Source organism: Hydra vulgaris, chromosome 03 (assembly GCF_038396675.1).
Source record: "Hydra vulgaris chromosome 03, alternate assembly HydraT2T_AEP".
Taxonomy (NCBI): Eukaryota; Metazoa; Cnidaria; class Hydrozoa; order Anthoathecata; family Hydridae; genus Hydra; species Hydra vulgaris.
This window is the reverse complement of record NC_088922.1, coordinates 58,976,871-58,990,380: the sequence shown is the minus strand read 5'-3', so window position 1 is coordinate 58,990,380 and position 13,510 is coordinate 58,976,871. Positions and strand designations below refer to the sequence as shown.

At 27.7% G+C, this 13,510-nt stretch overlaps 1 protein-coding gene across 3 annotated transcripts in view; it reads right to left on the bottom strand.

The window, feature by feature from the left end:
* LOC101241649 (protein mono-ADP-ribosyltransferase PARP4) overlaps positions 1–13,510 on the bottom strand; it is a 199,269-nt gene that overhangs the window by 62,031 nt on the left and 123,728 nt on the right. The window contains exons 42-44 of one of the 3 annotated variants that reach the window (XM_065793816.1): positions 9,463–9,570; positions 4,519–4,647; positions 2,834–2,875 (exon numbers count right to left, since the gene is read on the bottom strand). In XM_065793816.1, the coding sequence (XP_065649888.1) occupies positions 2,834–2,875; positions 4,519–4,647; positions 9,463–9,570 (279 nt within the window). The remainder of the gene's footprint in view (positions 1–2,833; positions 2,876–4,518; positions 4,648–9,462; positions 9,571–13,510) is intronic. The other 2 variants (XM_065793817.1, XM_065793818.1) reach the window with 2 other exon arrangements.

Genomic DNA, 13,510 nt, shown 5'->3' with positions numbered 1-13,510 from the left:
AAAATTTAGGCTCTCGTGACTTCTAGAGAATCTTTAATAGTATCAAAATGAGGACAAATCTGTTATTCCACCTCTCTTGTATGGTTCAGACTTTGTTACCTCACCTTAAGACAAAGCTAAATTGTTTGCTAAGAACCTTTCATCAATTTCATCTTTTGGTTCCACTAATCGCATTCTACCTGATTTAGCCGTCAAACAGGTTGATCAATTGCTTGACATCCGTATCACTCCAGCTTCTGTATCTAAAGTGATTTCCTGCTTAGACTCTTCTACAGCTTGTGGGCTAGACAACATACCTGTTATAGTCTTGCAGAAGTGTTCTACGGAGCTGCTGTCTATACTTTCAAAACTATTTAACAAGTGCTTACCAGCAGCATCCCTATTTTCAAAAATTCTGGATATAAATTTTGATTTATCTAATTACCGCCCCATTAGTCTTCTCTCTATCATAAGTAAGGTTTTTGAATCTTTAATTAACAAACACTTAATCTCCCATCTTGAATCTTATAACTAACTTTCTGATCATCATTATGGATTTTGATCATCTGGTTCTACAGCTGATTTGCAAACAGTAATAACTTATAGATTTTATCGTGCACTAGATAAAGGTGGAGAGGTTAAGGCCATCGCTCTTGATATATCTAAAGCTTTTGATAAAGTTCAGCATGCTGGTCTTTCCCATAAGCTTTCTTCTTTCGATGTATCTGGTAACATCTTTAAGATTATTGAATCCTTCCTTTCCAATTGTAGTATAAAAGTCGTCCTCAATGGACAGCACTCTTCTTCATATTCTGTAACTTCAGGGGCTTCTCAAGGCTTAATCTTTGGCCCTATACTCTTTTTAATTTACATTACCAATCTTCCAGATATTCTCACATCTAAGGTCGCATTGTTCGTTGATGATACTACCATTTATTCTTGTCTTGATAAGAAGCCAACACTCTCTGATTGCTTAGAAGGGGTATTTGAGCTTGAAAAGGATCTCACTACTGCTGCAGCATGGGGCTCACAGTAGCTGGTGAACTTAATTCAGATAAAACTCAAATTTTTTCAGCTAGTTGTTATCACAATAATTTAAATCTTCCTATATTTATGAATGGTAATTTTTATTTATGAATGGTAATGTACTTGATGAGTCATCTACCTTGGTTTTTCTAGTTCATCTTCTAGATTTAACTCTTACTTTCTTCAAAACCATATATCAAATCCATTGCAAAATTAAAATCTGCTAAGGTTGCATCTCTTTATCGAGCTCAACATTTTCTTACTTTGGATTCTATTCTCTATCTCTAAATCAAACCATGTATGGATTACTGTTGCCATATCTGTGGCAGATCTTCTAATGACGCTCTTTCTTTTTTAGACAAGGTGCAAAAACACATTGTAAACATAGCTGGACCTGCTCTTGCAGCCAACCTCCAACAATTATCACATGGTCATAATGTTGCTTCTCTTTATTTTTTTTACAAATATTATAATGGGCACTGCTCTAAAGTGCTAGCGTCTCTTGTGCTATCTACTAAAATTTATTCTCATGTTACATGTCATTCAATTAAGTCTCATCCTTTTTCTGTGGCTGTTCCTAAATGCTCCAAAAACCTTTATTCCTCTAGTTTTTTCCCTCGAACATCAGTTCTTTGGAATTTGCTTCCTTCATCTTGCTTTCCTGATTCATATAATTTGCAATCCTTTAAGTCGCCTTTCAATCATTATCTTGCTCTACAATCTTCATCTTTTCTCTTCTAGTAACTTCCAAATCTAATAGTGGTTGCTTGTAGCCTTGTTGGAAGCAAATTTTTTAAAAAAAAAAAAAAAAAAAAACTTCTCTTTAAAAAAAAGTACCAAAAGCAATAGATTGATTTCCAGTTGTTTTTATATGATATGTATTTTTATTTTTATATTATTATGTCATAATTCCATTTTTTTAGATCATATGATGTATTTATGTGATATAGAATAACAAAATAGACTGTTTATATAAATAATTAATTTAGTCTTCATCTGCAACTCTTTTGAAGGATTCTCTTTAAAAAAAAACTAAAATTAAATCTTCAGTAAAACTAAACCTCTTTAAAAATCAATAAACAGAGGGTCTGGTCAGAAAAAGAATAAGCATCCAACCTCCAATAACTATTAGAATCTATAAAGTACATAATTTTAATCATTAATATAAAGCCAAGTTGTAGTATCAATCTTTTCTATCATTCACTAAAACCTGTTAAAATAAACTATGTATAAGAAGTATATAAACAGTAGGTTTGAAGCAGATCTTTATTAATTAATTTATTTTTTTTGTTGTTCACCTCCTCAAGGCCGAGAAAGCCACTACAGATGAGGAGGCTACTTAATAGTGGTTATAACCCTCTCTCAACTCTATAACTCTGAAACACAAACCTTGACAAACAAGGCCGCTGTGTGGAGAAACAAGTTGAGCGTGGTACTACCAGGGACGTGGTGGGGATCAAACTCGAAACCTCGATCTACCATGATCCGTATTATGGGTCACTACTTTTTTTAATTATTTTTTTTAGATTAATCAGATGCAAAGATTTTGAAAACAATTGTTTTCTAACTGTTTATTAAAAATTGTTGAAATAAAGAGACCATATAAAGAATAAAAAGAATGAATGCAGAAATAGTCGGTTTTGAACAGACTTAACATTGACTGGTTTTATGGGACCAGGCAGCTAATTGTAAAATCAGTAGATTAACTCAAAAGTTTTTATGGACATTAAATTTGAAAGTTTGTGTTTAAAATTAAAATAGAATAAATTTTAACTGGTTTTTAATAAACATTTAATTAAAGATAAAAAAAGTCTTAAGTTAAACTTACAATCAGATTCCAAATAAATGCTTTCCTTACTTGCAGGCATCCCTAAAAAAAACAGGAAGCAATTTTGTGTTTTAACTTTACTATCATTATATTTGGAAGATATATTATATTAATATAATACCAAAAGGAAATATCAAATGTAAATATTGAAAAAATATTATGGAAATCTTGATTATGTGGTCATTTTTAATTTATTCGCCAATCTTATAAGCACCTTCAAATCCATTTCGTTTGATTTGTTTCAACAGCAGAAGATGTTTTTCTTTTATGGCTTCTTTTAGCAATATCAGTTGAGTTCCAATCAAATTTTGCTTTTTCATGCTGTTAATTTTTCGAAAAAGGATTACAGTCTGTTTATCAACTTCTTTTAAGGTCTTACTTTTACTTACTTTTTAGATCGTGTTTATCAAATCCACAACTAAATTTTATTTTCATACAAAAAAACACTTACAAAAAAATAAGTAAATTTTGTTAAGAGGTTATACAATGTTCTCTTAAAATATATATTTATATGTTATAATATATAAATTTATAATTGATTTGTTGCATAAATTAATTAATTTTAATTAATTGTTTTTAAAACCAAATTGACTTTAATATCTTCTGTGATAAATATAAGCTTGGACGTAAACTTGCTAAAATTTTAATTTACTCTTACAAAACTTTTAAAAATATACTTAAAAATTTTTCAGTCCGGATAAACTTTTTTAGTTATTTTTTAGAAGTTTTGGATCAAAATCACATCTATGATGTTTTTTAAAAACATTACCATGTGGTAAAATCATGCACATTTTTAAAATATTACCAAAAATCTAAAACCACAAATAAATACAAAAATCTTTAAAATAGTTGTACTCTTTAATGTTAATTTTTTTACAGTTTTCAGGAATATGAATAAACAGATAAGTTAAAAAGAAAAACTTAATGCAAATTAGTTGTAACATTTATTTATTATTTACCATTATTAAGTAAAAAAAGGAAACAAATATATTATTCATAGTAACTCGATGCCTGAAAACATAAAACATTTGCTACGGTTGAAAAGTGTCACTACTCTAATAAATTTAAATTTAATTCACACTGCATAAATTGGTTATACCACACAAAACAGAAAGTATTTTGAGCCTGAATGATTGAGTTTGAATTAGTTGAACAAAAAAGCTGTTCTATTTAACAACTCACCATTTTTATTGCATTAATTGCACTAACAACTTGTTCTTTTTTTTTTAAATTTATTGACTATAATAGTTTTAGTTTAGTAAGTTGAATGCTTATAAGTCAGGTACCTTATTTTTTCATTTATAGATAACAAGGCACTAGAATTTAGTAAAAAATTAAGTTTTCATTTCATAACTAATTAAAATTACACTTCATTAGTAATTAAATATTCTGAAAAAAAAAATGCTTGTAGAATATTTGTTGGTGTAGAACTTTTACTGAATTTCTGATTTCTGAATCAAGAAGTCAAGAGAGAAATCGAATGATTCCTCATATATTACTGCTAATCACTAATTGGTTCCTTGAAGACTTTAAGCTTAACATTACAGTTTTTGAAATTATCAAATTTTGGGTAGAAAAGACTTTTTATTTATGGTTAACTATTTTAAAATGTCAATATTGAAAAATATTTTTGGGATTTTAAAATTATGTGTAAAAATTTAAAAATTTAATAAAATTGTATTTACCACAATAATCCATCATTAGATTATCACTTTGAATATTATCACTTTGAATTGAAAGTAAATGATCTGAAGATTGCTCAATTTTAGCACTTTCTTTTTGCCTTGTCAGCATGTATGATGCTTGATAATCTACTAGTTTAAAGTTTAATTTTAATAAATTAGCATAAAATTATGAAAAAAATTAAATAAAAAAAATATTACTCACAAGGTAATATGTTAATTATATTTTATAACAGGCATATGGTAATTTAATGTAATATATATATATTTATAACCTTTATACTAAAATAAATATTTTTTGCTTGAAACTAGCATGTTTTTGCTGCCGATATAAGATTTCTGAAAAAACCAAGGATAAGATTTTTAAAAAGTTCATTGTTATGTAACCACTACAGTTAAGAAGGTTTTTTTTATTAGTTGTTGCAACCTAGCCTGCTGCCGCAAGGGAATGTGTTACTAAATTAATGTAACAAAAATAAGATAACAACTTGTTATCTAAACACTCTATAGCAGAGATTTAGGTCTCCAGACTAAAGTCTTGGTCTTGAGATGCCTTGAGACTCATATTTAACTGCCTTGGTCTTGGTCTTAAGCCCAAATATCTTGGTCTTGGCCTTTACTGTCTTGACTAGATCTCTGCTCTATAGTATATATATATATATATATATATATATATATATATATATATATATATATATATATATATATATATATATATATATATATATATATATATATATATATATGTATATATATACATATATATATATATATATATATTTATTTATATATATATATATATATATATTTGTGTGTATATATATATTTATATGTATATATATATATATATATATACACACATACACACACACACACACACATATATATATATATATATATATATATATATATATATTATATATATATATATATATATATATATTTGTGTGTATATATATATTTATATGTATATATATATATACACACATACACACACACATATATATATATATATTTATTTATATATATATATATATATATATATATATATATTTGTGTGTATATATATATTTATATGTATATGTATATATACACACATACACACACACACACACATATATATATATATATATATATATATATATATATATATATATATATATATATATATATATTTATATATATATACATGTTAAGGGGTTTTATAGATTTTTGAAATTGAACTTGCACTTTGATTTGATTGATGAATAAATTGACTATTTATTCAAAAATGTGGATAATCAAAATAAAAATAAAAAATTTGATAATTTTTAGGGTGCCTGTCAGCCCGATTTTTGGCCAAATTTGTTGAGTGTTTCAAGCGCCTGGTGGGTACCTTAAAATTTAAAATTACAAAATAAAAAAAAATCTGTGATTTTTTAGATTTTTGTAAAAAATATATATTGCATTGAATATTAATTAAATAAAAGGAATATGTTGTAAAATTTAAAAAGTTAGTCTTCAGGATATTCAGAAAATTGGTGAAAAAGATTTTTGCTCAAAAAAAGGTGTTTATTACTCAGTGCCATATGAAAAACGTTTTCTGAATAAACTGTTTACAGATGCAGAATACAAACTATGACCCGAATAGTTTTTATAATAGTGTGGAATGAGGTTTTGTATAGGCAGAGCTGAAACCGCAATACTGATTTGGGGGTTGGGACTAACAATTTAATAAACCCTTGATATAAAATCCAAATTTTAAGGTCATTATTTTCAAAAGATTTGAAATTATTAGCCGTAAAATAACCTTTTTGAAAAAATAAAATATTTTAAGGCAAGGCCTAATCTCCTCTAGCCCACCCAGTGGTTACAGCTCTATATAGGTCATTAAAAAATAGTCTTTGACCCTTAGAGGTAACCTGACCTTGATCTAATTATTAATTGAATTTAATAATAAAGAGTTTATTAGTAATTTTTTATTTGTTTTTGTTCTTTAAGATAAATAGATTTAGAAAACTTATTGCAATGTGGTTGAAAGGAGTATTGTCGTTATTAATTATAATAACGACAATACTCCTTTCAAGGAGTATTGTCGTTATTATAATTAATAACGACAATACTCCTTGAAAGCTTAGTGACAAATTTGGAAAAAATCTTAAACTGGTCAATGTACTCCCATAGTGGTGCCAAGCTGTATAACCAAAGTTCATAATTCAGTTTAGTCAGGTTTAATAAACTAAATATAAACCAAGAGTTTTCTCTCACTAATTTTGCAGTACTTTTTCTTTTTGCAGTACTTTTTCAGGTGGTTTTTCTAGCTTAAAGTTTAGAGGTTTTAACAAATTTAATTTCTCTCAATGCCTGAACAGTTCAGTTACTGGTTTTAAGAAGAGCATTTTTGCAACATCTTTTCTCTATGCAACAGAAACTTCTTGATCTAAAAGAGCAAGGGGAACCAAGGTTTAATCAAGATACCATGAATGTGATTCCATTGAAACCATCGTGGCATCAATTCCATTTAATATTGTTTCAGAATGCTGAACATATTGTTTTACGTATTCTCTATATTTTGTCATTTACCAATAGGCTTTTAGATCTTGGAATGGCGCAGTGTTTGGTAAAGGAGTTTTTAAAAAACAGCCGGAATAAAAAATTGAGATAAATTTGGCTGCACTTCTTTTTTTATTTATTATTTGTCAGTTCATAAGAAAGCTGCAAACTATCTGAATCTTAATAACATAAAATGCGCATAAGACCCTGGAGCTTGAATTTGAAAAACTCTTTCAGGACATAAGACTCAGTTTCAATAGCTCTTTGTAATCTCCTCTGGCAAAAATGTCTCATTAAGAGCCTTCTTGCAAAATGTTACAGTTTCAAGTTTAGTGATTTCTAAGAAAGTGTTAACAACAGATTGACTATACCATTTAACAAACTTTAGAGAACCAGTTTATTTAAACTGTTTGAACATTAGGTTTAGTTTTTACAGTGGTAAGTTTTTCACAGACGTGTTTGTAATGTAATTTATTAATATGTCTCATGCAAGCCAGCTCTAGTAAAATTCAGTTTTGTTTTTGATTAAATCTGACATTGGTACCAGAGAATCTTACCATATTTGTAGAAGTGGTATCAAAACATAAACTTTTCACATTGCCATTTAGTTAAAATACTGGAAGAATATTCCATATTATTCCAGTACTTTAACTAAAGCATCATATTGAGCTTGTCCAGTACCACAATCAATTGCTGGAGTGCCTAGCATTTTCATTTCTCCGTCAATATTTACCTCTTTTTTTTTTTTTACATCTTTTTAACTTTTTACCTTCTGTAATATTTTCCAAAATTTTCCCATCAAAATGTGCTATTATAAGAAAAATAACTTTACTGGCAATAATTTTAACATTTTCTTATATTGTTCAGCATTTTCCCAAATAGATTTCTTTTGTGCTTGCCAAATAGTTCAATGAGACAATGAAAAATCAGCCACATTTCCACCTGAACTTACAATTAAATATGTGCATACATGCATTAGATCTCTAGATGAAAGATTTTTTCACACTGATGTCATCTTTAACAAAATCCTTCACTAACTCATGTTTTTTATGACTTGGGTTTGGTTGCGCTAAATCGAATGAAATATCTGATGCTGTACTAGAATCACTTATGTCTGAGAAAGACTTTCTCAATATCATATTTACCAATCCAAAAAACACTTCTTCTTGAATATTTCCCTAAATTTTTCTCCTGCCTTAGAGTCCTTACTTTTCTTTAATGTCTCCCAATTATTGATTAAACAAGTAATATTATCCCTACAAACATGATATAACAATTTATGATATAAAATTAAAAAAGTAAATGAAATTAAAAATAACAATGACACATTTACACCATATAACACATGACAACCAAAGTACTGTTGCTACACTTGTTTTATTGTTTGTTAACAGGAAATGTTGTTTAATTTAATCAAAAGTTAATCAGAAAAATCATCTTTTAGTTATTTCAAATGCTACAAACCCATATGTAATAATAATTAATAATGAAAAAATTAAAAATTAATAATAATAAAAATTAATAACAATAAAAATTAATAAAAATAAAAATTAATAATAATAAAAATGATACAGATTAGTAAGAGTGGTATTCTAAACAAAACCTTATTTTTATAAAAATTTTAAATTTATTAAAATAAAATTTTATAAATTTAAGTTCATAAAAATAAGTGCATAAATTATAATTCCTACCTTATAGATTTGCCTGTGAGAAATTTATCTTTGTAACCTCCACCTAACCATGGTTTTTTCACTGCAAAAAGGATACAGTCGTCAGAACAATTAACAAGAATATTTTTCATACGACACCAAGTAATAAACACCTATTTTTTAACAAAAATCTTTTTCACCAATTTCTGATGATCCTGCAGACTATCTTCTTAATTTTTCCTTTTCTTTGATCCAATCAAATATTTACGAGATTAATAAAAATTACAGAATAAATTTTAAGGTCACAGCCAGGTGTTTGAAACACCCAACAAAGCTATACAAAAATTGGGCTGGAGGGGAAAAATTATCAAAATTTGGTCATTTTATAAATCAAGGTACAAGTTCAATTTCAAAAGTTGATAAAATATGAAACACCCTAATATAAAATACCCTAATAATAAAACACCCTTATATGAGATATTATTATTAGGGTGTTTTGTAATAATATGAAACATCCTAATAATAATCCTAATAATCAAATATTTAACTTTTTTAATTTGATAATTAAAAGAAATTTTTAAATACAAATGTTTTTAGTATATACTAACTGTTGTTAGTATATACTAGTTAGATTTTTGTTGGAGTCTAATTAGAAAAGTATACATCAAAATTTTTTCTCACAACTTTTAAATGAAGGTATATGTTTATTACACTTACAAAGAATGTGAAACTAAAAGCTAAAACAAATTTTTATAATAAAAAATACCTGAATCAGAATCTTTGTTAATTGATTGCATAGGTGGATGATGAGATGGTGTTCGTCCTCTTGATGAAACACGACTGCATTTGGCAATTTTAAACTCCGGATTTATAGCTTAAAAGATAAATCACATAATAATGGCACACAAAATCAGTTCTGATAGAAAGTATTTAGGTGCATTTTCTGATAGAAAGTATTTAGGTGCATTGAATGCCTTAAACGCTTTGGTAAAATACAAAAGAGAATAATTTTTAAACCTTAAACCGTAGGCTAATGAATGGACTAAAGTACAAAAATCAAAGTAGGATTTTGATATATAATGAATAACTTTGAACTAGTAAATTAACATTGTACCTCTTATTTACAATTCAAATTATAAATAATTAGACAAATTATGTGGTTAAAGTGGGGGCTTATATGAATTAAAAGAAATTATGATGGGAAAAAAGTTGTTTAAAAAATTATTGGTAAGAAATACTAATTATATTAAATAACACGCTTTATGTATGTATGTATGTATGTATGTATGTATGTATGTATGTATGTATGTATGTATGTATGTATGTATGTATGTATGTATGTATGTATGAATCTATGTATGAATGTATGTAAGTATCTGATTTGAGCAATATTCCAGTTAATTAGATCATCCGCCATTAGCATTTAATTTAATTTCTGGTACTTGAAATCTACTTGTTTAATATTAAGATTTTGGTACTTGTCTAATTTTAAGGTTTGGCAACCAATGGAGGTAAATGTTTCAACAACTGTAAGGCCATTGGAAGAAAGGGATTCAAACTTAAGAACAATCCAGCTTGGTCCGTAGTATAGGAAAATGAACTGAGATTGCCAGGTTTAATTGTAAATATAAAAAGCCTGCAAACTCGATTAACAAGAGTTAACCACCTACTGTGATTTATAAGTCCAGATTTTTTCCTGGCAAGATCTTTGGTTACTTTTCTTACTTTTGGCAAGAATAATGTTGTACATATACTGCTGATCTTTATTTGATTGAGGATTGCTTCTTTTAATAATATAGGTAATCTTTTTCCATCTATAATAGGTTGAAATTTCACAGCTGGCAATTTTTTATATATCTGAATAAATTTACGAATTGGTCCTGTAATTGAATTTCTGTTGGATGTTGGATCATTAAGTTGAATTAACAAATGCTTTAATAGGAGTTCATTTGTGTGCTGAAGACAAATAAACCATTGTTAAGGGTGTCCTAATTCTTTCTCCAAGTTTTGTATTAGTCCTCCTTTAAATCCTGTGATTAGTTTAGTACTATCACAATTGGCAATTTGCATATCGATAAATAAATTCATTTTATTAATTTCTTACAATATACAGTTCACAATACCTTTGCTTTTACTAGATTTTAGTGGAAAATGAGATACTTATTTCCAAATTCTGCAACCAAAACAAAATCTTCTTTTTTAGTACCCACATACCATATATCTGTTTCTCTCTCTCTGGTTAATGTATCAACATTTCTACTATTAAAATTTGGTAATGGTGTAATTTACATCAATACAGCTGTGGAAAGAAAGGCTGCAGCACATTTTGAGACATCATACCACTCAGCCTCTCTAGCTAGATTTGCTAAAGATACCCTCATCTGTTTACCAGTTATTGAACTTGAACTGTCTGAATCTGATTCGACTGTCTAATCAACCTTTTCACATTTGTTATTTCTGAAATTGTCACATTGATAGTCATTCTCAGTTTCATGATCACATGATTAATTGACTGATCACATCAGCCACATGATCACTTGATTGATGATTCAATGTATTCATTTAATCTGGATTTGTTATAATAGCTTTTCTATGTTTTTCATCAAGTTCTTTATTATTTAAAGCTTTATTTTATTCGATTTTCTAACTTTTCTAGTAATTTTAATATCTACTCCATTTATGTACATTTTACGTATAGTCTTTTGGTCATATAAGAATTTTAACTCCCTTTGTGGAACTTTTTTTTTTCTCACACATTTACAACCTGCAGTTATATCTTTAGAAAAATCCTCTGTGTGGAGTTGGCACTTACAAGAACTTTTGTAATTGTACTTGATTTTGATCGGCTTAAACTAGCCCTTTATTTATTATGTTAGTGAGCCGATATTTAATTAGAATGAACAATAGGAATGAATATTCTATAATTCTAATATATTATTTTAGATTTTATATATATTCTTTAATTCTAATATATATTATTATAAAGTTATATGTTATGAATATTATGTTAGATAATAATTAATGATTATCCAAGTCATATTTGGAAAATCTGGAAAACATTTTGCAAAAAAAAAACAGAGTTTGTTTCCAGATATTTTGAGCTTTAAACAGATGGCTTTTTCAATTTTTTTGAAACCTTTCTTATTTTTTGTATGGGAATGACTTAAAAAGTTAAAAACAATTGTATTGCAAAAACATATATTTAAATTTGTATTTATAAAAAAACTTTCAGAAATCCCAAAAAACTATAAGTTGAAAGAAATATCTCTAATTCAAGATATATTTGGGAAAAAGATAATCCGTGTGAATGATATGTATGAATGTATGTATGAATGTATGTAAGTATTTGATTTGAGCAATATTCCAGTTAATTAGATCATCCGTCATTAGGATTTAATTTAATTTCTGGTACTTGAAATCTACTTGTTTAATATTAAGATTTTGAATGTAAGAAGGAATGACTTGAAAAGTTAAAAACAATTGTATTGCAAAAACATATATTTAAACTTGTATTTATAAAAAACCTTTCAGAAATCCCAAAAAACTATAAGATAATCCGTGTATAATGTGTATAATCTGCATTGTTGGAAGTACAACATGGTGGTTTGTTAGCTGAGATTAATATGTGCTCACAAGTTTTTTATAATGGGTCAACTGGACAAAGCATTTATACACAAATTATTAACAAACTAAAAAACAGAAGCTTTGTTGAATAGGTCAGTGTGTTTCATATTTGCTTTGTACAATTTGAGTTGAATCCACACCCATCATAGACATTGTATTGCAAAGTTGTGCGTTTTTAAATTTTTGAAGGAGACAACAGATGAGTTAAAAACAGAGCAAAAATATTTTGCTTAAGTTGATCTTTAGAGTGGATACTTAACTACAACTACTTAACTACAACTACTTAACTACAACTACTTAACTACAACTACTTAACTACAACTACTTAACTACAACTGCTTAACTACAACTGCTTAACTACAACTACTTAACTACAACTGCTTAACTACAACTGCTTAACTACAACTGCTTAACTACAACTGCTTAACTACAACTGCTTAACTACAACTGCTTAACTACAACTGCTTAACTACAACTGCTTAACTACAACTGCTTAACTACAACTGCTTAACTACAACTGCTTAACTACAACTGCTTAACTACAACTGCTTAACTACAACTGCTTAACTACAACTGCTTAACTACAACTACTTAACTACAACTGCTTAACTACAACTGCTTAACTACAACTGCTTAACTACAACTGCTTAACTACAACTGCTTAACTACAACTGCTTAACTACAACTGCTTAACTACAACTGCTTAACTACAACTACTTAACTACAACTACTTAACTACAACTGCTTAACTACAACTGCTTAACTACAACTGCTCAACTACAACTACTTAACTACAACTACTTAACTACAACTGCTTAACTACAACTGCTTAACTACAACTACTTAACTACAACTGCTTAACTACAACTACTTAACTACAACTGCTTAACTACAACTGCTTAACTACAACTGCTTAACTACAACTGCTTAACTACAACTGCTTAACTACAACTGCTCAACTACAACTACTTAACTACAACTACTTAACTACAAATGCTTAACTACAACTACTTAACTACAACTGCTTAACTACAACTGCTTAACTACAACTACTTAACTACAACTACTTAACTACAACTGCTTAACTACAACTGCTTAACTACAACTGCTTAACTACAACTACTTAACTAAAACTGCTTAAATGTTCTTCACAGAGTTGATTATGAAAGTATTATTAAATTAATTTATGA